Source organism: Amblyraja radiata, chromosome 23, assembly GCF_010909765.2.
Source record: "Amblyraja radiata isolate CabotCenter1 chromosome 23, sAmbRad1.1.pri, whole genome shotgun sequence".
Classification (NCBI taxonomy): domain Eukaryota; kingdom Metazoa; phylum Chordata; class Chondrichthyes; order Rajiformes; family Rajidae; genus Amblyraja; species Amblyraja radiata.
Window position 1 is genome coordinate 24,244,966 of NC_045978.1, and position 23,680 is coordinate 24,268,645.

Here is a 23,680-nt window from a genome sequence, read left to right on the forward strand (position 1 = left end):
TTACTCACGCATCTTGCTGTACACCAACTTTTAGTCACTTCAATAACCTTAAAAATTCATCAATCACCTTTGCCTCAATCACCAAACGGCCAAGCGCCAATTCTTTCTCCTAATTTCTTATCCCAAAGACAACCTAGCCAGTCTCTCCCCTCAATTACACTTCCCTGATGCAAAATAAAAACAGATAATGCTACAAATCCTTGCCAGGTCAAGCTGCATCTGACAAAGGTCTTTGACCTGAAACATTATCTCTTCTCACAGACGCCAAGTAATTCCAACACTTCCTGTTTTTATTTTGGATTTCTAACATCTGTAGTTGTAGTGATTTAGATTTCCCCAACCTAGTTAGGGATTCTGTCCTGATCATGGGAGCCTGAACTGTTATCAGTTATTAAGTCTTCTCAGCAAACATTGATATTTCACATTGGCTGATTAGATGTCTCTAACACAACTAAACATATACAAGTAGATCAAGAAGTAATTCTTACCAAGCAAAGTAAATTTCATTAAGAAAATGACAATTTTTTCTGGATTAGCCTATGCAGGGAATGAAGTCTCAGGAATTAGGTGGTGTTGCTATACTTGAACATCTTAGATGAGAAGCAATAGTAGTTGAGGCATAACAGTCAGCCTCATGGCTACATACATAATGAATGTTATGGAAGCAGTTTAGTGGACATTATTCCATTCTCATGATTGTCTCTAGCATTCTGGAAGCAGATGTTGAAACACACCCATCCACAATACAAACCAGTGCAGTTGACACATGAGGTTCATGCTAGAGGATTAGCAGTTAATACACACATCTTGCTACCTAGAGTACTGCAGGCATGCCTTGCTGAGGGTCATGTTAAGGCCATGCATCTGAAGCTGCTATTTAATGGATTAACAACTCCACCTTCAAATAAAGAGCAAAGTAAAAACGAAAACTAGACACAAAGGAAAAATAGCGTACACAAGTCAAAGCAGCTCGTATTGTGCCAGCATGCTGGAAATGTTACGACACAGGCAAAGCGTTGCAAGAAGTCATGAATACCTGACCCGCTGTTGCTCCACAAGCCCTCTCGCGGGACTACATGGGGCTTGGGATCGTCCGCCTGCGGCGGGGGGAGTTGGGCTTTTGCTGCATGGAGTTGGCCAGACTAGCAGGGGAGCCCGAGACGGTGGGGAAATGGGTGAGCCTCGGCGTGTGTGGCATGACCTCAGCTGAAGACTCGTAGCTGATCAACAGAAACATGGAGGAAAGGAATAGGATAGGAGGAAGAAAACAAAAGAGGAAGCTTCATTAAGAAAAAGAGCACAAACAATTTATTAAGTGCAAGTGCAGCGATCTCAACACAAATACTAACCTGATGTACCAAATTCCATTCCAAACTTAGATGCTAGAATTAGCACTGGAAGCAATCACGAGCTTTCAAAGCTTCAAGTTTAGGACACCCACAAGGGCCCAAATTGAAATGCAGTAACATTGATAAAGGAATTAAATATAAAAGCTATATTAACCTACAACTTGCATGGCTCTTCAATGCTGAATCAAGCTACATCAAACAGTTAAGGTGTTGCCATTCACATTCTGACAAGGCTGCAACAGTGGATGATGCAAATTTAAAGCCAGCTCCTATTTGTACCACACCCAGGCATATGTTTTACAACCCTTTTTCAGCTATCACCACCACCACCACCCATTTCATTTAGTTTCTGCTCAACCATGTTCTCTATTTTTGTCAACATTTCCCAATTCTGATTAACGTACATCAACCCAATACCTTAACTGTGTTTCTCTTTCCACAGATGTGTCAGACTTGGTGGATATTGTCCCCGTTTTTGACTTCGTGTTTTTAAGAATTATGGGCATCTCAGGCAATAATTGCATTTACTGCGCATGTAAATAATTGTCCTTATGATGGGGTTGTGAACCAGTCCGAGCTGTACAGCACAGAAACAGGCCTTTCAGCCCAACTTGCCCATGCTGACCAAGATGCCAGATCTGCATTAGTCCCACCTTGCTGCATTTGGCCAATATCCCGCTAAACCCTTTGCTCTCTAAACATCCCAGGGCCCTGCCATTCGCTGTGTAGATCGCGTCCTGCTTTGACTTCCCAAAATGCAACACCTCACACTCATCGCCATTAAACTCCATGAACCATTCCTTAGTCCAATTGCCCAACTGATCAAGAAAATGCTGTAATTCTTTCCACCTTCCAAAACTGCTGCTCTTCTGGTGAAGGTTAGGCAAGGGTGAAATATAGCCCCCACAATGTTAGGCAAGGATGAAAGATAGCCTGCCAGATTCTTACTGCCGACCACTTAGCAACTCTTGGAACCAAGGGTTGATGTTGGTGGAATATATTGAACCATGCTTGGTTACAGGCTAAATGTATCGGAAGGAACAGTTGGTTTAAACCGAAGATAAACACAAAAAGCTGGAGTAACTCAGCGGGTTCTGCCGAGTTACTCAAGCTTTTTGTGTCTATCTTCCGATAAAGGCAACATGTCTCTTGATCATCAAAATTCGGCACAAAAGCAACACAAAAAGGACACGCATGACAAACAGCACAAGAGACACAAACAATCTCATTTGTCCACTGAAATGACCAAGACTGAAAAAAAATGTAGTCCTCAAGGGTCAACGTCCCTTTTTCAGATCACTACAGGAAGATACCTTTTGTACACAAGCTAACTGCTCATTTCTCCATAACATTCAGAATAAAAAGGTTAAAGAATACCTACAAAGCTTACATACATTGCTTCCTAAGTAATATCAAAACAAATACACAAAATGTATAATAGAGGAAGAATTGTGACACCAAGAATAACTAGTCTCAAAAGAAAATAATAAGTAATAGTGACAGAGAGCAAAAAGATAAAGCAACTTGAAAGAAGCAATGAGACACACACACACACACACACACACACCTATCAAGCCCTTTCGGAAGATGGCATGGATGTACTTTAAACCCACGTATCTCATGTGCTTTGCCTAATCATTGAACATGACAAGGAACAATCCTGAAAATAGAGCAGCTTTGCTAATTTTCCTACAGGTCATTATGCAACCAAAACACGGATTAATTTTTTTTAATCAACGAATCTTAAGAGTCACAGGTTAACCTGCAGTTTCCTATTTTGGAATATGATAATCTAAAGGTATGAAATGAATAGAAAGACCTAACATTTAAAAATATACTCAAGACTCTTACTGAAACTTAATTGTCTAAAGAGAAATGCTTTTGCTTTTTTCTGCACGAGGACACCTCATTGTGTTTCATCGTCTATTATTTATTTTGGAGGAGCAGCCACTGCAGTAACAGAGGAAGATTGCTCAGCCAATTGCATCCAACTAGGTCTCAAATAGCAGTGAAACAAATGAGCAGACATGTTTGCGAAAATGTTTAAATTGTACAGGCACCTCACGTTTTATGTCGGGGATACGTTCCCGAAAAGCTGCGCATATTCATAAGTGTGCAAAGAAAACATACACATTTAAACATTTGAACAAGTATAAATTTGAGTGCGTTGATTTAAAAAAGTGTGTAAATTAGAGTTTGAATTAAACAAGTATTTAAAAAACTCAAATCAAACACGCCTAAAACAAAGTGCTTGCATAACACCAAATAATCTGTCCTACAATGAAGTCTAAGAGGTTCCTTCCAGCTATCAGAATGGAGACAGAACCTCAGCCAAGATGAATTAACAATATGGACAATGCCAACCAATCCTGCAAAATAACTAAGACCTAAAAACAGGCATTTGATGAGATATCAAAACATACAATGGATGAAGTTATTTGTCCTGATAGCTGAAGCCTCTAACCAACTTTTTAAAGTAGAACTGAACGTTCCACATTTACTGTTAAACCACTCAGTTTCCATTTATAAATGAATTGAACATTCATCCCCATAACATAGGTTCCAACTATCCTGCAATTTTTTACTGGGATTTCAGTTATTCTGGTCTCAAACAAAACACACCAAAAATAGAATGGCTTTGGGCAGCAGCCATAATCCAGTTTCAGGAACTAAAACAAGAACACGCCCGTGTGCATTTCCTGCCGTCTTACAGCTGCTTTATGGATTTCAGGTGTTTGCAATAGTTCTGTAGTGAGGTCACATTAACCGTAGCTGTGTCTCTGGATTAATTAAACAAAGTTTAAGCGTACATTTGGTAGGTTCGCTGCTCTACAGCCCGAGAACATTCAGACAGATCTCTCCCTGGAGCTGATCAACTGGGTACTAATCCAGGGAAAAGATGGCCAATGTGAGGGAATTAGTTATGCAGTTGTTCTGGGCAGTAGCTTTCCTACAGGTTCACACAAGGGAAAGCTTTTTCCTGAAGCAGTATGGTGCGAATCCAGTTTTTAAGCAGCACCAGTGTCTCAGACACGTAGATTTTATTCATAAGAAAATTATAACTGTGGAAAACAGCAGTAAAAAGCCAAATTAAATCATGGATTCTGACGAGTCTTTGATCTGCAGTATTGACTATTATTCCGCTTTCCTTCGACATACACAGGTACTTCTAGTAGAGTAATTGCTGTGTGACAATTGGAAATCAGAAATTCAGCAAAATGTTTCTTCCTTCAACTCCATTGTACCTTTGCAATTTTAATTAGCTTTACATTGCACCCCATTCTACTCAAGTATCCTGTTTCAAGGTCTAAGTTATTTTCTTGAAATTGGAAGGGGGGCAGCTGATTTTACCAGCACGAGTGATGATGTGCTCAAAGTAGATTGGGAGCAGATGTTTGCACATACAGCAACAATTCACAAATTATAAACTTAAGAGCTAGAGTTCATGGCCAACGTGTTCAAGAATGAAAAGTAAAGATTGGGAATCTTGAGCGACAAAGGATATTGAAGATTTGATTATGTAAAAATAATGAATTTGACATAGAGGAAATCAGGATGGATGAAGTCTCTTGAAGAACATAGTATGTCAGGGAGAATTTAAGAAAATGAGGGGGAAAACGGATCAGCAATATTCTTAGCAAGATTAAGAAGAAATCCAACACATTTTATAAGCAAACCTGAAGAGGATAAGCAGTGGATATTGTGGAAGGTCGTTTAAATCAACAGCAAGATATGGGTCAGACGCAAAGTTGATCAAGCATTGGAAGGTGGAAGTTAACCCTGCTAAGTGCAAGGTAATGCATTTGAGGAAGTGAAACAGAAGTAGGACACTTCAGAATGCAGATGAACAGAGAAGCCCAAGGATCCAAGTCCACAGTATACTGAAAATGTCAAGACAAGTGGACAGAGTGGTGAAGAATAAATTTGGCATGCTCGTCCTCAAAAGGCCCAGAATCCAAAAGTGGAGAAGTTATGTTGCAACTTTACAAACACTGGTCACTATAAAGAACAAACTGCTGGAGGTCAGACAGCAACTTGGAAGGAAATGAACAGTTGATGTTTCCGGTAGAGACCCTTCCTCTGGTCCCGAAGACACAAGTGTGGGCAAAGTGAGGGTAATGGACAAAGGGTTGGGCATGCATGTGGAGGGCTGAGGGGCCCGTTTCTGTGCTGTGACTATGTATATTAGGATACCATTTAGTGTTAAAGCAGGAAAGGCACGATGAAAGCAAGGGTAGTTTTCCATTGGAAAGAATTTCTATTCCTAAAACAAATACACAAAAATATAGTACTTAGATTAAAGATATACAGACGGGCCACTAATACTGTTACTTCTAGTTTATTACTGACTTGAGAACTACCCGAGAGGAAACAAACTTCAAAAACTTCATCAGTGCTTAAATAAACCACACACCAGCAGTTAGGCTCTGGTCCAGAGACCTGTTGACAACCTGATACAGTAATCAGAATATAAAATACACCCCTGCTTTGTCTGATCTGTGAAGATTCACTAAACTGACCAGATTAACCTTTGAAACCATCATAATTTGCTCATAGGTGTTACATGGTTCAAAAAAGTGTTTAATAGGGACAGGTACAACATAGTGGAACAGATGCACAGCTTGAAAACATTTTAAAAAATGAACAATATTAATTCCAAAGTAAAGCTCTTCGATCAACCACAGTTGAAACACACTCAGGAAGAAAGCAGAGGCCAAAGCTCTCATGACAACATTGGATATGGCCATTCAGTCCATCAGATCAATACTGGTTCCCAAGAGAATAATCCCATCAATCCTATTTTCTCTCTGCTAACTTTTGCAACTGATTTTCTCCCACACATCCCTAACAACTCCCTCTAATATTATTTTGCCATTAACCCCCACTAACTGGAAATTTACAGTAGCCAACTGATCTACCAGCACATTTTTAGGATGTCGGAATAAACTGAAGCATTAATAAAAAACCGATGCCGAGGACTTGCAAACGCCATGCAGTTAGCACCAGAGGTCAGGATCAAACCTGGCTCTTCGGAGCCAGTCCAGATCACCATCCAAAAGCTTTCATGGTTGAGTAGTTTTATGAAAGGGCAATTTATAATTGCATGTAATATCAACAGTGAATGTATACACCTGGTAACAAATCTGTCTAATACACATGACTAATACCGAGCTGATAATCAGTTCTATAAGCTCAAACCAAATTCTTACCTGAACATGTCAGTAAGTTCTCCTTTAACCACAGCAACAATGACTGGTAATCCAATGCAGGCAGGTACTAAGTACAGTAGAGCAGGCTGATAATTAAAAAGAAGGAAATCAAATAGGTCACAACACAATTTTGCTAAATATTGCTTTATTGGCACCAAATAATTTTTGTAGCACTTAACATTTCCAGAATGATTCAATCACATTTTCCTACACTGTCCAAAATATATTCCACACCCCTGTAAAAGTATTAAAAAAGGGAATCAGCATTTTAAACCAAACGTCTCTTAAATGTTGCTATCGTACCTGCTTCAACTACCTCACCTGGCAGCTCATTCCATATACCCTCCACCCTGTGCAAGAACAAGTTGCCCCTCAGGTCTGTATTAAATCTTGACCCCTTCATCTTAAACACAAACTCACCAACCCCAAGCAGACTGCATTCACCCTATCTATTATCCTCATGATTTTATAGACCTTTACAAGATCGCCCCTCAGCCACCTGCATTGCTAAAAATAAAGGTCCATCCTGCCCAACCTCTCCCTGTAGCTCAGCCAATCGCCGCACGGCACAACAATATATAATTCAGTGTTCAGGATATAGGTTATGCTTGAAAAACAGGCTGCATTTATTTCCCACTCCTAACTACTCTTGATCAAAGATACTAATTAGGTCATTTCAGAAGACCGTTAAGAAATAAGCACATCACTGTGGGTCTGAAGTCACAGGCCACGTTAAGTAAGTGGCAGATTTCATACTCTGATAGCTATGCTCGAGCTGTGTGGCTCTGAAGTACAGCTTGCAGCTTTCTGTATACAACCACCATCATGGCATCATTTCTTTGAACCAACAAGCATTCCCTGTGGATATTAGGACCCCCTGTAAGGGGTGCACTCTCAATAGATATGTTGCCCTGTTTTTTTTTTGTAAACAGTAGATTTTTTCCCCCCCATGATTTTTGAAAAACATTTGGCTCTTGATGTAGTTATATATTTAATATGATTTTGTGCATTTGGTGGGGTAGTACACCAGACCAATGCAGTTATGTAACTCTTCATTATTATATTTGTCTCCAGATTCACACAACTGAGAACCACTCACTTCAGTAACCCAGATCGGTGAATGATGATTTCAATAAATCGGCATCACCCCATAACAGGTGCCAAGACTAGCCGGGAGCAACAATGAATCAAAGCATAATCAAGATTTAAGACTGCATTAACTCACCTGTGCATGCTTGAAAGTGTGCATTATATATATGGTAAGTCCAAGACCAAGTATATAAGCCAAAAAGCTGGTATAGAAGTATGTTCGACTATTCTTCTTCAAACTACATGGCAAGGGAAAGACAAAACACAGGTTGGCAATATCTGTATATCATACCAATTATCTTTAACAACAAGATTTTAATTTGAAATGACAATCTGTCCAAACTTCAATCCAAGCATCTCAGCACAGTTCAGCACAGGAACAGGCCCATCAGCCCACAATGTCTGTACTGAAAGTCCTATCAAATTGCAACGACTTCCTAAATTTTATACTCAATACCTTGACTAATAAACGAGACATGCCATTCACTTTCTTTACCACTCCAACAAAGTGTTACTACCTTCAGGGAGTTATGTACTTGGACCCCAAGATCCCTCTGTACATTAATGTTGTTCAGGGTCTTGCCAATAACTGCATAATTTCCCCATATATTTATTTGCCCATACCGGCAACTGACAAAATCATGCTGTATCCTTTGACAACTTTCTCCAGTTGCCAACTACAGACATTTTGGCACGTTGCAAACTGACCTGTCTACATTTGGTCCTAGTCATTTATATCCATCACAAATCACAGAGGTCCTTGCACAGATCCTTGGGAACATCACTGGCCACCAACTCCAGCCAGAATGACACCCTTCCAAAACTACCTTGTTTTCCATGGGTAAACCAGTTTTGAATCTAAACTATTAGGTCACTGAATTTCATGCATCTTAATCTTCTTCATTGACGGCATGAGGGATAGTCAAATTCCTTGCTAGAGTCATAGAGTGAAACAGTGTGAAAACAGGCCCTTTGGCCCAACATGCCCACACCCGCCAACATGTTCCAGCTACACGTCCCACCTGCCAGCATTTGGTCCATATCCCTCCAAACCCGTCCTATCCATGTATCTGTCTAACTTGTTAAATATTGGAATAGTCCCTGCATCAACTACCTCCTCTGCAAGCATGTTCCATACAGATTCCACCACCCTTTGTGTGAAAAAACGAAACCCTCAGATTCCTATTAAATCTTTTCCCCTTCATGTTAAATCTATGTCCTCATCCCCTCATCCTCCTGCGCTCCAAGGAATAGAGTCCCAGCCTACTCAACCTCTATCTATAGCTCAGACCCTCTAGGCCTGGCAACATCACTGCAAATTTTCTTTGTACCCTTTCCAGCTTGACAATAATCTTTCCTATAACACGGTGCCCAGAACTGAACACAATACTATAAATGCAACCACACCAACATCTTATACAACTGCAACATGACCTCCCAACTTCTATACTCAATACTCTGGCTGATGAAGGCCAATGTGCCAAATGCTTTTTAGACCCACCGATCTACCTGCGACTTTTAAGCAACTATGCACCTGCACTCCCAGATCCCTACCATTCACTGAGTAGGTCCTGCCCATGTTAGACTTCCCAGAATGCAACCTCACATTTCTCTGGATTAAATTCCATCAACCATTCCTCAGCCCACCTGGCCAATCGATCAAGTTCCTGCTGTTATTTTTCACAACCATCTTTACTATCTGCAAAACCACCCACTTTGTATCTGCAAACTTGCTCGTCCAAATCATTGATATGGATGACAAACAGTAACGGGCCCAGCACCGAATCCCGAAGCACACCACTAGTCACAGGCCTCCAATCCAAGGAACAGCCTTCCACCATCACCCTCTGCTTCCTTCCATGAAGCCAATTTTCTATCCATTCAACTATCTCTCCTTGGATCCAATGCGATCTAACCTTCCAGAGCAGCCTACCATGTCAAATGCTTTGCTGTAGACAGCATCCATGTCTATGTAGACAACATCCACTACCCTACTCTGATCAATCACCATCGTCACCTAAATCAACAACTCGATCAGGTTTGTAAGACACGACCTGCTGTGGGCAAAGCCGTGCCGATACTCCTTAAATTGCACATTTTATTCTAAATAGGAGTGAATCTTATCCGAAGAATACTCTCGCACAGCTCACTACCTCTGCTACATCTTGAATCCAAGAATATATTCCCTCTTTTAACCTAAAGCAACCATCTTCCACAATTAACAGGTAATCCACACATGAAATAAAGAGCAAGTCAAAACAAGGATAAGCATGATCTTTGGTAGACAAAAATGCTGGAGAAACTCAGCGGGTGAGGCAGCATCTATGGAGCAAAGGAAATAGGCAACGTTTCGGTTTGAAACCCTTCTTCAGACCCGAAACGTTGCCTATTTCCTTTGCTCCATAGATGCTGCCTCACCCGCTGAGTTTCTCCAGTATTTTTGTCTACCTTTGATTTTCTAGCATCTGCAGTTCCTTCTTAAGCATTGATCTTTGCCATTTTATGTAACTCCAGATTGACAACCAAAAGCAGACGCAGCACTCAAGTACTCTACAATTATCTCAAACTTTAAGAAGAAAGCTACCAAGAGTGGGAAGGTCCCCACACTGTTTAGGATCTTGGCTGGATGGCTCTGAAACTCGTCTCAGCCCAAGATCAGGACAATGCTCGGTTGCAAGTACAATGATGTTTGAAGGTAAATCAGCCACTGGAAAGTAATCCTTGCAAATGTGAAATTATACGTGAACAATGCAAATGTGTTTTACTCAACGTTTACGGCATAGGCAAAAAATAGATAATGTGATACTACACAAAACTATCAATATCTTCAGTTAAAGAGGGGAAAAAAGTGATAGAAAAGACAAGGCTGCCAATACAAGAAAATCTAGAATGTGAATCTAATCTAAATATCTAAATATGAAAAGTTTAACTATATTACACTTTTTCAACATTATAAGATCAATTATTCAAAATCGCTAGATGAACATGGAGAAAACACACATAAGAGTTCAATCTTTTAGTCACATACAACTCTGGTCATATCTTCAGGCAGCTTACCTCACATCAAAACGAAGCAAAAGGGCAATGAAGATGCCTGTTTATAAAAGAAAAAAGTTGTTTTCAGTCAGAATTGCACAATTGATGGTTCTTCATTGGTAATGAGTTCAACATCTCTATTAGTGAAGGTGTTTCTCCTCAATTCCCTCTTGGACATAGCACGATTGTGCACAGCTATATTGCAATTTTGGATACCAAATAAGTATTATCTATTTTGGTGCATGGAAGTGTTTTTTTACCCCCTTGCAATGTGGAGAGCAGTCTGCAGTTCCACCCCAAAGGTACATAGGGTCAGAAAATGAATAGACCAGAGAAGTGTCTTGACCCAAAACGTCACCTATTCCTTTCCTCCAGAGATGCTGCTTGACCCACTGCATTTGGTGTAAAACACCAAGAAACAACATCAGCACTCTAGTATCTCGACCACATAACTACCAGAGAATTGGAAGATGGATTGGAAGATCCCATCTGTTCACGAACGTACCTCAGAGGAGGAAATATACCATCCTCATAGCAATTCCAGACCCACAGAAAGTGGCTAACTCTTTAAATGTCATCGTTTTGAAGTGACCAAGCAAGCCGATCTGTTCAGATACATGGGCAATAAATGCTGGCCACATCACTGATACCCATATCATGAAAAGTTAACAAGTATCCAATTAATTTGTGAAGAAAGGAACTGCAGATTCTGGTTTATAACGAAGGTAGACAAAGTGCTGAACTAACTCAGCAGGTCAGGCAGCATCTCTGGAGAAAAAGGATGTGAAGTTTCGGGTCGGAGGGTCTGAAGAAGGGTGCTGACCCAAATCCTTTTTCTCCACAGATGCTGCCTGACCCGCTGAGTTACTCCAGCATTGTGTGTCCAATGAATTGATGCACTGTGACTTGTGGCTTTCAGCCCACTCCTCCGATACTCTCCCATATCAGGCTAGAAATTGTGCCCGCGTTGCATCAATAGTGATACTCTTTACAATGATGTGAAAGAGGAATAACATCCGCCACCCTTAAAACAATGCATGTTAAGAACTGCTGCAGAAAATGCAAGCTAATTTGGTCACATCAAAACCAAAGTTGGCACTGCTTTGAACTTTTGAACATTTAGGCCAATTGTCTGGAGCATGTGCTTAATTGCGAGCTAGCATTAAATAAATTGGATCCTCTTAATAAAAGCACAAATACCTGGAATAACGATATCCCCCAAGCCAAGCATTGCAAAATTATTGGCAGCAAGTCCTTTCTCGAGAAGATCTTGGGGAAACACCACTAAAGCAAATAAAAATATAAAATCAATGTTATCCAATCTCTGCAGGAAAATACTACTGGCCCATACCATTTTTAAGAAAGCTCAGGAAAACAGGCAAAGAAAATAAAAAAGATAGTTTCATCTAATGGTGTCGCCTAGCAGGGTCATCTGAAATTGTGTTGTTTAGAGAGACAGTGCGAAGTAGGCCCTTCGGCCCACCAAGTCCATACTGACCAGCAACCCCCATACAGTAGTACTATCCTGCAAACACTAAGGATAATTTAGAATCCTTACCGTAGCCAATTAACCTACAAATCTGTACTCTTTGGAGATGCTCTCTTTCTCCTCACCACCCATTGCACTCATTGTCAATACTCAATGAAGTCAAACCACAACACACTACTTTGGGAGAATTGTCAACGAACTACTGCCATCCTGTCAAACCACTATTCAGCATCGTCAGTGGAACCAGTGAGGAACATGGCAGCAAGGGTGGCTCGCTTTTAAAAAGGGGAACAATCTTTCACAATGTCTTCAGAACATTCCAGTGGCAGACTGTATAAACATGGAGCATCTGGGATGTCCTGCAGCCTACGACCGGAATGTTTGCTTTTGTACATCTCATCCCAGTTCGTGCTGTGCAGAGTGATATCGCCCAGCCACAGGCCATCTGGAATCCAACCACCAGCTAGGGGAATGCTGACAGTTCCCAACTCTGTTCTCATGCAGCTGCTCTGGTGAGCAGCAGGCTAGCAGCTTGGCCCAACTGATCAAAAACAAGATCTGTTTAGAAACACTCATCCCCTTTCAGCTTTCAGAGGAAGCTGAGATTCTAAAATGTTACTGCAACGCTTAGTACTATTCATCACAATGGTGCTAGTCATATGTTAAAGACTTGGAATATGTACAAACGTACAAAAAGTAACAAAACTAAACAATTAAAATTTCATTTTATCCCCAAATATGTAGTTGGAGATTAAATTAAAAATGCAATAAAATTGCCTCCTGATCCAGCACAGGATTTCACCCTTCAAACCAGGATATACGCGCAGAACACTATGCCAATCTGAGATAATCCCACCTGCCTGCACAAGATCCATTTCATTCCATTCTTTGCCTCACGAGCCTGTCCCAATGGTTCTGAATTATTGCCATATTTGCTCCAAACGTTCCCCCTTCCCACTTTAAGCTATGCCCTCTAGTATTTAATATTTCCACGAGAAAGGGACCCAATCTATATCTCTCAATTTTATTACTTATCAGTTTTCCCCTCTGCCTCTCTCACCACAGCAAAAACAAAACAAGTTTATCCAACCTTAGTTGGTAGCCAATACTGTCCATTCCAAGCAGTATCCGAGCGAACCTCTTGGCTATCAGCTGTAATTTGACTTGCCAACTTTTAACCTCAAAGCCCTGACCAATGAAGGTTAGCATGCCAAATCATGTACATGGCAGTCTCGCCAATAGACTTGTCTCGTCTTTTTCTTTCTTTGCTGTTTTGGTCTGTGTTTATTTGTATGTTTTTAGTGTACTTTTTGTTTTTGTATTATGTGGGGTTGGGGTGGGGGAAACCTTTTGTATCTTTGTCTTCGTCAGAGATGTAACTTTTTCATCGTATCTCCGTCTGCACTGCGGCTTTAACATCGTGGAGCTGGCGGTTCCTTTGTTAGGGACCGACTGCGGGAGCAACCGTAGGAACTTCGATTGCCCCGATCGCGGGAGCTTCGACCGCCCCGACCGCGGGAGAAAAGGAGGAAAGAAGGTACGAGTTATTTGCCTAAAATCAGTGGGGAATGTGAGGTCGCCGAAAAAAAAGAAGATAGACATGCTACCTGCACTGGTGAGAACTTGGCGGGATTGCCGTGAGTGCAGTGATCTCTGTGTTTTGCGGGTATATGGCTCCATGAGGACATCCCGGACATAGTCTAGTGCGAGTGTGGACGGCTTGCTGACTGTTCGGGCGGACAGGGACTGCAGAGAGAGTAACAGCGCCCGGTACAACTCTGGTCACATCACGGTGCAGCAGCATGTGTATGGACCGGACATTGAACTGATGGCCGTGGGTCTCCGCTTATGCTGTGCGCCCTGGGGATTCTCACACGCCTTTGTGGTGGTTGTTTACGTCTATGTTTAATTTTTATGTGGTTATGTATCTGGTTGCTTTTTTGGTACGACTGTTAGCAAATCAAATCCCTTGTATGTTTACATAGTTGCCTAATAAATTACAATCCAATTTGTGGGGCGAGTTCACTCCCCAAATTAGTGCCACGTGATCTATTATGCAGTTAGAGAAGGGTTGTCTTTAATTCAACAGCGCCCAAGGTGGCATTTCCAAACAGTGCAACTGCGTATTGATTGAGACACTGTAGACCTGCAAAAACAAATTTAAATTGCCAGAGATGCAACTCATAATGGTTAACCTCACCACATGTGATGCAAATGGCAATTTCATAAACAGTTAAATATTTATGCATGGTCTGAGTACAGAAGGCCAATTCATTCAGAAATGCACAAACTTTTCTTCTCTAATGGAGCTTTTAGTCATAGAATATGCTGCTACGTCCTCCATCACAGCTACTATTCTCACAAGTCTCAGACTGTAATAGCAAGGGCATATTTTATTCGCTCAAAGAGGTGCACATACCAGGTAAGCATCTATAATAATCCAAGGCAAAGGATAATTTACTACACTGCACTGGATAAAATATGGTTACAGTACAAAAGCTATTTTGCGTCCAAGCAAAATGTAGCGAAATTTGAGGGAAAAAACAATTTGTTTTATTGAAAATAGAATTTAAATCTAAGAATAGAAATGAACACCAGTTCAGTGGAGCACAGCTCCCTCTGGGGGATGCATATTGAACTTAAAATAACTTTTCTCGAGAAAGCCAAGCAATTAACTCAAAATCATGATAAACTGAACTGTATATTGAGTAAAAAAAGAATTGTCCGATGATAAGTGAAACGGATGACCACTTAAGTTTCAATTTTAGTGAAGCAGAAGTGCATTAAAAATGGTCACCGTGGTAATTGTTGCTATAAAGTAATGATTGACTGGATTACAATTATTTTACAGGGTAACAGAAGTTTACATTTACCCAAAAGGCATGATTTTACAATTTCTACAAATTGTCCTACAATATCTGTAAATTGTCCCCAATGTGTAAGACATAGACCTAATGAATGGGTGATCGATGATTGGCTTGGATTTTTTGGGCCAAGATGCATTTCCACACTGTATCTCTTAACTATAGGTACTTGGTGTAGCGATGTTACGATACAATTTATTTGTCATTTGGACCCCTTGAGGTCCAAACGAAATGTTACAAAACTTACCTTCATCGGTGCAGCAGTTCTGCCACTGGCCGTATGCACGACTTTGGCACGTTTGAGGGGGGGGGGGGGGGGGCGCGGGATTAAAATCGAGTTTTCTACTGCCTGTCGGCGACGGATTTCCTCGGGCTGCTAGTTGCTGAAGAATAATCGATCGGACTTCCGTTCCAGTTTTTTTTTTTTTTTAAATATTATAAAATCGCGAGACAACTTAATAATTAGATTAAATTAAAAAGCGACTTCTATTGCCCTCAACGCCTACAAAGTGATGGATCGCAAGAACAGGACAAAACAAAGGGTAAGTCGTTAATTTTACATATAAACTCGCTTCTTGGGATGGCTTTAATCTAATTTTACGTTGTTAAATGTGATTTGGGCCCCATACGAACAAGCAGTGTTTTTCCTGCCGATATGGAGTTCACATTCACAGCAAATGCAACGTTCCAATCAATCGCGTTCCAGAAAAACCCACTGGCAAGATGATTTAAATGCTCTTTTTTTTGGACAATCATGTCATATGAGCATCTAAATCGTCTATATTTTGGGTATTTTCCATAGTCAATATTTTTATACTAAATATCAGTTTTAGTCCCATGTATTGGGCAAAAAAAAATTTTTTTTTAATTATATTGAGTGGATGTTTCTAGATTAATTTATGGGAATTAAACATTAAATTCCTTCCATCTGGCATATAAATTCATGACAGTGAGAATTAAAAATCGTGTTATATTGTGAATTCTTGTGTGAATGGGATCAGTTTGTTATTTGGATACTTAGGCTATTTAAAAAATATATCCTTTTCTTAAGAAATGGAATCTACAGGACATTCTTAATGGGGAAAGTAGTGGGCAAAAAGGCATGTCATGCGTGGTTTGAAGAGCAAAAACATTTAGTTTACAATGCCAAAATTGAAAAGTTGAGGAAAAACAAGGTGTACAGTTGCGTATTGGTTACAATCTGAGGTGTATGATGATGCTACTGATTATGATATGCCAATGTACCAGCTAGCAACTGATCTTCTCCATAAAGACTTGGTCTATTGCTAGAAATTTTAATTTAATTACCTAACTGTTACAGACTTACAGCATATAATACAATAATATTAAAGTTCTGATCTTGAGAATATCAAATGTTTTCATTTTCAAGGCAGTCTGGGTGTTTATTACTACTTCCGTCACAACAGTCAATTTTGTAATTAACTACAATTAGGTAATTAACTAATTATATGCTTTAATTTCAGGTCATCCAAGTAGGATGTTTTATATTTGTTTCAGAATGCTTCCATCTATAATAACTGAAAATTTCATTCAGTTCTCTTAATTTTTAGGAAAGTTATGGGCTTTTGCCTGTCCTCAATCACAGCTGTTGTGTTAAGTCAACGGAAAAACAATAGGGAACAAGATGCTAATTTCTGAGTATGAAAATGGCTATATCCTTTTTACTACTGAAGATATGAAAGTGAATTAGGTGTCAAATTATGCTTTATCTGATGTGATAAATTGCAGGCTTGATTTTTAAAATCTCAAAATTTTGTAACATTGCTACTTGGTGACCAGAATGGTCATGGTGGGACAATAGGACTGTTTCTGCATGGTATGACTAATACTCAAAACTTAGCCAAACTGCCCTTCTTTCAGACAGTCCTAAACCAAAGTGCTGAAACTCTGCCACAAAGATTGAAGAATGTTCTTCCTTTCAAACAGCAATCTCACCCACAAACATCATAGGATGCTAATTTGAGGTTTGCCAGCAGAGAGTCCTGGTAGACGAATGCACAAGGGAAGCATCACAGACCAATCTAACCTCTGCTCAAAGAAGAATGGTAAAGGGTGGGTTGAAACACTGCCCAATAACATTTTGAAGCAATTACTATCAGCAAGAAACAACAATACTCCAAACATCATCTGCCAATTTACTGCAAAGTGGAGAATAAAATTTGCCTTGTTTAAATTCAAATAGAGAACAGTGCTATTTCAAGTTTGAATCTTCCTCTACTTTCTGAATCCTCTTGGGGAACAAGAACACGCGGTATCTTAGCACTCAAGAAAAAGGCACCAAGAATCATCTACCTAACCAACAGTCAAACAACGCTTAATACTTTGTTTATGCAAGACATTAAATTGTGACCTCTTGTCGCTACATGGGGGAAGAAATAAATAAAGATGTCTGTGGCATTTATTTATAATCCGCTAGTTAAACTAGGCAGAGTTTAAACTGGTTTTGTCACACATCTTGGCAAATGCTTATATCAGATTTAAGAGTTTTAACCTGGTATTGCAATTGGCCATTGTATACATTGTCATCTCCATCATTAAGGATATGCAACTGTGGTACTTACATTTAATTGGTGCCTCAAATGATTTGGCAACAGTTACCATGACATTCGTGCCAAACACCTGTAAACAGAGAAAGTTTGCATTATGTATCCAGTTTAACAATTTCACCAAATCCAAGGGGCAAGTCCGCCGTTGATTTTCGTCTGAAGAAGGGTCGCGAACGTAACGTCACCCATTCCTTCTGTCCAAAGATGCTGCCTGTCTCTGAGTTACTCCAGCATTTTGTGTCTATCTTCGGTTTAAACCAGCATCTGCATTCGGTGGGCGGCGCGACTCTCGTCAGCAGCGGCCTCTGCAGTCCGTCTGCGTTTTTATTATTTTATGTCTATGTTTTTATGTAGTTGTTATTTTTTGTTGGGGTATGTGTGTGGGGGGGTGGGGGTGGTGTGGGGGGGGGAGGAGGTAACTTTTAAATCTCTCCCTGCACGGGAGACCCGACCTTTTCTTTGTCGGGTCTCCGTTGTCGTTGGGGCTGCAACGAGGAGCGGCCTCCAACAGGAAGACCGGGGGCTCTGGTGCCGACTACTCACCGACGCGGAGCTGGTCGAGTCCAGAGCGGGTGGAGCTGTGGTGGACGCTGCTGCGGCCCGACCTCCGGAGATTCGGAGGCTGCAACTGCGGGTTTGGCGGACGGCGGCACCGGGAGCCCGCGGGTCCCTGGAGGGAGACCGCTTTTCAGGGCTCCCGCAACGGCGACTTCTCCCGCCCGAGTTGCGGGGTTGAAGAGCGCCTGGAGCGGGGCCTTACATCATCGCCCCGCGCGGCTTAGAATGGCTGCGGGACTCTGCGAGCGCACGCCGGGGGCTCTAACATCAAGACATCTAACATCGCGGCCTTGCATCACCCGGCGTGGCTTTAATGGCCGCGGGACAACCGCCATTGCCCGCCGGGGGCTTTGACTTTGACTCTGACATCGGGGGGGAGAGTGCAGTGGAGAGATAAGTTTTTTTGGCCTTCCATCACAGCAATGTGATGGATGTTTATGTAAATTATGTTGTGTCTTGGGTCTATTTGTTTGTAATGTATGGCTGCAGAAACGACATTTCGTTTGGACCTCAAGGGGTCCAAATGACAATAAATTGAATTGTATTGTATTGCAGTTCCTTCCTACACATGTAATGGGATTCGTTTAAAGATACTGCATGAAAACAAGGCATTGGCCCATGCTGATCATCGATCATCCATTCATACTAGTTTTGTTATCCCTACATACCACAGGCAATTTACAGAGGCCAATCAACCTACGTGTCTTCGAAATGTGGGAGGAAACCAGAGCACCAAGGAAATCCAAACAGTCTCAGGGAGAACGTGTAAACTCCACACAGACAGCACCAGAGGTCAGGTTAGCTACCCAGATGTCCCATTATCACTGCAGGTGATGCCCAAGCCGTTAAGAATTCTTACAATTATTTCAACTTCCTATCAGTCCCTGATGAGATCGATTCCAGAAAAACGTAACGGGATTCCACAACATTAATAAGCAACTTGATAACTGCCTAAAATGCAGCTTCCCTTTTGTACATGGAGAGACGAGATCGTTCTGCTCGAAACATCCAGAGTTTCTAAACGCCTTAGCAGGGTAGATGTGGTGTCGTTGTCAAATCATCCCAGCAAGTGAAACAAGTTTTCAGCCATTCAGGACAGAGGTGAGATAATAAAAATTAGTGACTCTTTCAAATTTACCACGCAAGTGGCTTGTGGAGGCTCAATCCCAGTGTATTCAATGTATAAAGGACACAAAGTGCTGTGTAACACTGCAGGTCAGGCAGCATCGCTGGAGGACATGAAGGGGGTCTTGACTAGAAACATCCAAAGATGATACCTGACTCGCTAAGTTACTCCAGCACTTGGTGTCCTTTTGTTTATTAACCAGCATTTGCAGTTCTTTGTTTCTATATTCAATGTATCAGCAGATTTAGACATTAAAGGCATTTAGATATGGTTAATGCAGGGAAATTTCACAGAATGGAACAGGCTTGAGGGGCTGAATACCACATTCCTGTGTATGTCTTATATTCTAATACAACCAGTAATGACACAAATATTGTTTCACACATTCCTCCAACATGTTTAGTGTACATTTTCAAAGACACGTGATTAATATATCCTCTCAATCAGAAATAATTGGACTGCAAAAACAATAGAACAACTTAAACACATCAATCTAACACAGACCTTGTGGCATATAAACAGCTAATTTAACCCAAATGGTCTATGCTTGTGGAGCTCAATGGCCGACTAGCATCTGAATTAAAGATGGCTACTTGCTCTTTTGACCAAGCAACATGCAGGAAAAACAGAACCAAAGAAGAAACAAACACACTTACCCAGAATACATCGTAGACAAAAAGCCCACCGAGGAGGATACATCCTGTGCTTACATTGTTGAGATGCAGAAGCTCAACACCATTGAGAGCAAATGCCAATCCAAACAGATTGTTTGCAATCCAATGCTGCAATATAACAGAAAAGCATTGAAAGACACGCATGATCATATCACTTGCATGAAATACTGAGATTTTCATTACTGTACATTTCATTTAAACCCTGTCAATATAAGTAATAGTTCTATTTATTCATGAATGTATTACAGACATCCCCTACAGCAGCATCCTACAGTGCTGAAATCCCCAGCATGTACTCTGCTGAGTCAGCAACGCTTCCGATGGCTTGGCCATGTTCGAAGAATGGAGGATGGCCCCATGCCAAAGGACATCTTGTACCACCAGCTTGCAACTGGCACTCTGTGCATTGAAGGGCCTGCTCTCCTCTTCAAAGATGCCTGCAAGCGGGATACGAAGGCTTGTGGCATCAACACTGACTACTGGGAGGCTGCGACAGAGGATTGCTCCACATGGCGTGAGATTGTCCAGGAAGGCATTAGGAGGGCGGATGTGGGCAGGAATGTGCGTGCTTCAGAGAAGAGGGGCGGCGGCAAGAAACAAGGTTCTACATCCCCAACAGCCTCCTTTATCTGTTCCCATTGCGGCAAAGACTCACTCGAGAATTGGGCTGGTCAGCCACAGCAGACGTTGCCAACGCGTGCAAAGACCCTGGAGACCTCACTGTGGCACAGAAGCATGGTCTTTCGAAGCAGAGTTACCAATGAATGTATTAGAGGCTTCAACCAAAAATTCATCTGTCAGGTTCGAAGCAATCAGACATGGGTGCTTACATGAAAGACTTTTAATAGAGTTGACAATCCAAGCATTTTATTCTGGAGGAAATTGGCAGAATACTAATCTTCTACTTTTGTGTTATTCTCACAGGCAGTTACAGCAATGAAAGAGGAACAATTACTTTTGAGATTAACTTTACATATTTCTAAGTGACCCAAACCTATTTACTGCATAAATAGCCTACTTTTAAACAAGTTGTAATACCATATCTCTACCAAGCCTTGCAAATGGGACCGGTGGCCTTCATTTGCTGAAGATGCAGGCTCATATACTCAGTTTTCAAAAACGTTGCTCAAGGCCAAGTTACCAAACAATAGCTAAAATTCAAAAGGTCAGAAAACAAAAGAGCAAAAGCACTGTCCGCAGTTATGAAAAAAAGTCATAATTACTGAAGGCATCCCAACCAATTTTAGATGGGATTCAAAGAATAGCAGCACTACCTCAAACAAGGTCACTCATTCAGCAAGATCTTGGCTCATCCTTGATCTTAAATTCCTCTTTCCCACCAGAATGCCCGATAATTTGTATCTCCACAAATTCCCTACCACATCCATTTCAACATCACATTGTGAAAATCATGGAATCTTGCTAGAAACATTCACAATTCCACGCAACACTCAGGTAAAAAGGTATGGAAGCGATTTCCAGAAAGCCAAGTGAAGACTCAAGAATAATTTAAGAAACATGCTGAAATTAAGATGGGTTAAGAGATCTTAAATCAAATTTTCTTTGGGTAAATTAGTTAAATTGCACCTGTAAAATAATTAGCGTCGTTCAGAACAAAATGCAAGAGGTATGGAAACTAACCCTGCGCCAATCACAACCTTGTAATATTAGAGAGTTTGGCAGAAAACTAGCCAAACTACCAATTACTGTTGTATAGTACCAAGCTGTCCATATTCTACAAACACATCAGGGCAAGGATTCGTCAACAAACACATATTCTACAAACACATCAGGGCAAGGATTACGAACAAGGATGATTCAAGATTATTAAATGGTTATTTAGAATATTCTTCTTACCTTTTTCAGCAAATACCAGACTCCAACCACACTGCTAAAACCCAAACAGATCATATCTTTGGTGTCAAACTCATAGTTGACGATTTCTGGAAAAATAAATATATCTTGGTTTAAGAAAAACTTAGATTTTCTTGGTGCTGCCAGGAAGAACCCCCATTTTTACTTTTCAAATTAATCGTATACCATTGTTAAGGATCAGACACTCCAAAATAATCTACACATTATTGATTGACCTTCAGGCTAATTGTCAATTATACAACCAAGAGCTTCAACCTCCAGCAATGTCAGCCTTTTAATGCCAAGCTTTAGTTATCAGCAATATTTATTCAAGTTGATCTGAATCTTCAAAACACAAGCAAAAGTTGTTACCACTTCATCCAGGCTGCATTGATGGTACTTTAAAGCAAATCCCATAAAGAATGCTTCTAATGTCAGGCATTACAATCACTTTAGTTGCAACACTCAGCCTGAACAAGTATCTACCACTCTCTGCAAAGAACACCTCAACAATGGAATCATGAAATGTCACAGATCCAAACCTAGTTATTTTCAATGCCATGTTTACTTCATCTTGGGCAGCAACTTTTACCAATTATTTTTAGCAAAAGCTGGTTATTGCAGCCACAAAAAACAACAAATCCTCCAGAATATAAAGTGAATATTACCATTCCTTTTGACCGTGCCATCGCATGGACATGATAATCCTATACTGGAGTGCAGTCATGCTCACTAGAAAGTCATTCATGTTATCCGCTGATCCTAAAATAAATTTGTGTACACGGTTTTAGTTAACAAGTTAAATTGCATGGTACTTACCCTCCTTGGTTTCCCCTGCTCCCTGAGTAAAAAGCAGCTGATACTGTTTGTTTGGTATGTTTGCAGGAAATATTTTATTCATAGCTGGACTGAAACAGATGGAAAAAAAAATTCAGCGTTCACGTTATGATCCAATTTTTCTTTTGAGTTCCATTAATAATCATAAGTAGCTCAATAATAGTTAACATTGTCTTTTTGTAGGCATGATAATCACTCAATGTCATCAGACAAGACTGTCTTTTCTGGTTACATTCAAATTATAGTACAATGTCCAGCTGATTAAGGTTGGTCCCAGTCAGTTATTTAAAGTAGTTCATGAACAGTTGGAGTAACATCAGCCCTGATCAGTGCTATCACACTGAGATTACAACAATCTTCCCCAACTTGTCAAACCACCAAATTTCATTGTTGTCCCTCTGCTGTCAAGGGCAAGGCTAAAAGAGAAACGGGAAAGTCTGGTGCACTTTATCAGAGTCCTTGTGCGGTCTTGTATACCGAGACAGGCCATGTTGGGACAACAGTAATTCCAACTAGCCATATGCCACCCACGAAAAATAACTAGTTCACCATTTTGATACATTTCCAGCAGTCCTCAATCACAAGCAAGAGGATAAATTATTGATTAAATTCGTTTTTATCATAATTTAAAATAATCTTGATTTCATTTCCATGTTCTTATTATATTGCAATTCTAAATCTATGCCCATGGTACCACACAGGCATTAAATTGCTTTTGAGTTATTTGCATAACCAAACAGAATAATTTACTTATAGCCATATTTTTATTATCATAAAGCAAGAGATGTGCTCAATGATAAACAGTAACCGTGACATGTACTAAACAATTTCCATAGTATTATTGGACCTTATACATCCAACTAAACAGACTAACTCAATTTCAATTGTATGCATCTGTTCTTTTTCTCAAGGATGCTGCCTGACCCAGCACTGCGTCTATCCTCAGTTTTATGCATTTCTACAGCCGCAACATTGCCTACATAATGCATAAAAACGTAATGCAATCCTGAAGTGACGTGAAAACAAA

General features: G+C 40.6%; 1 protein-coding gene across 2 annotated transcripts in view; it reads right to left on the bottom strand.

Moving 5' to 3' along the window:
• hm13 (histocompatibility minor 13) overlaps positions 1–23,680 on the bottom strand; it is a 39,518-nt gene that overhangs the window by 8,250 nt on the left and 7,588 nt on the right. The window contains exons 4-12 of one of the 2 annotated variants that reach the window (XM_033041819.1): positions 22,636–22,724; positions 21,820–21,905; positions 19,945–20,070; positions 17,620–17,677; positions 11,885–11,968; positions 10,706–10,742; positions 7,785–7,887; positions 6,560–6,645; positions 1,037–1,220 (exon numbers count right to left, since the gene is read on the bottom strand). In XM_033041819.1, the coding sequence (XP_032897710.1) occupies positions 1,073–1,220; positions 6,560–6,645; positions 7,785–7,887; positions 10,706–10,742; positions 11,885–11,968; positions 17,620–17,677; positions 19,945–20,070; positions 21,820–21,905; positions 22,636–22,724 (817 nt within the window). In that variant the 3' untranslated portion in view covers positions 1,037–1,072. The remainder of the gene's footprint in view (positions 1–1,036; positions 1,221–6,559; positions 6,646–7,784; positions 7,888–10,705; positions 10,743–11,884; positions 11,969–17,619; positions 17,678–19,944; positions 20,071–21,819; positions 21,906–22,635; positions 22,725–23,680) is intronic. The other variant, XM_033041820.1, reaches the window with a different exon arrangement.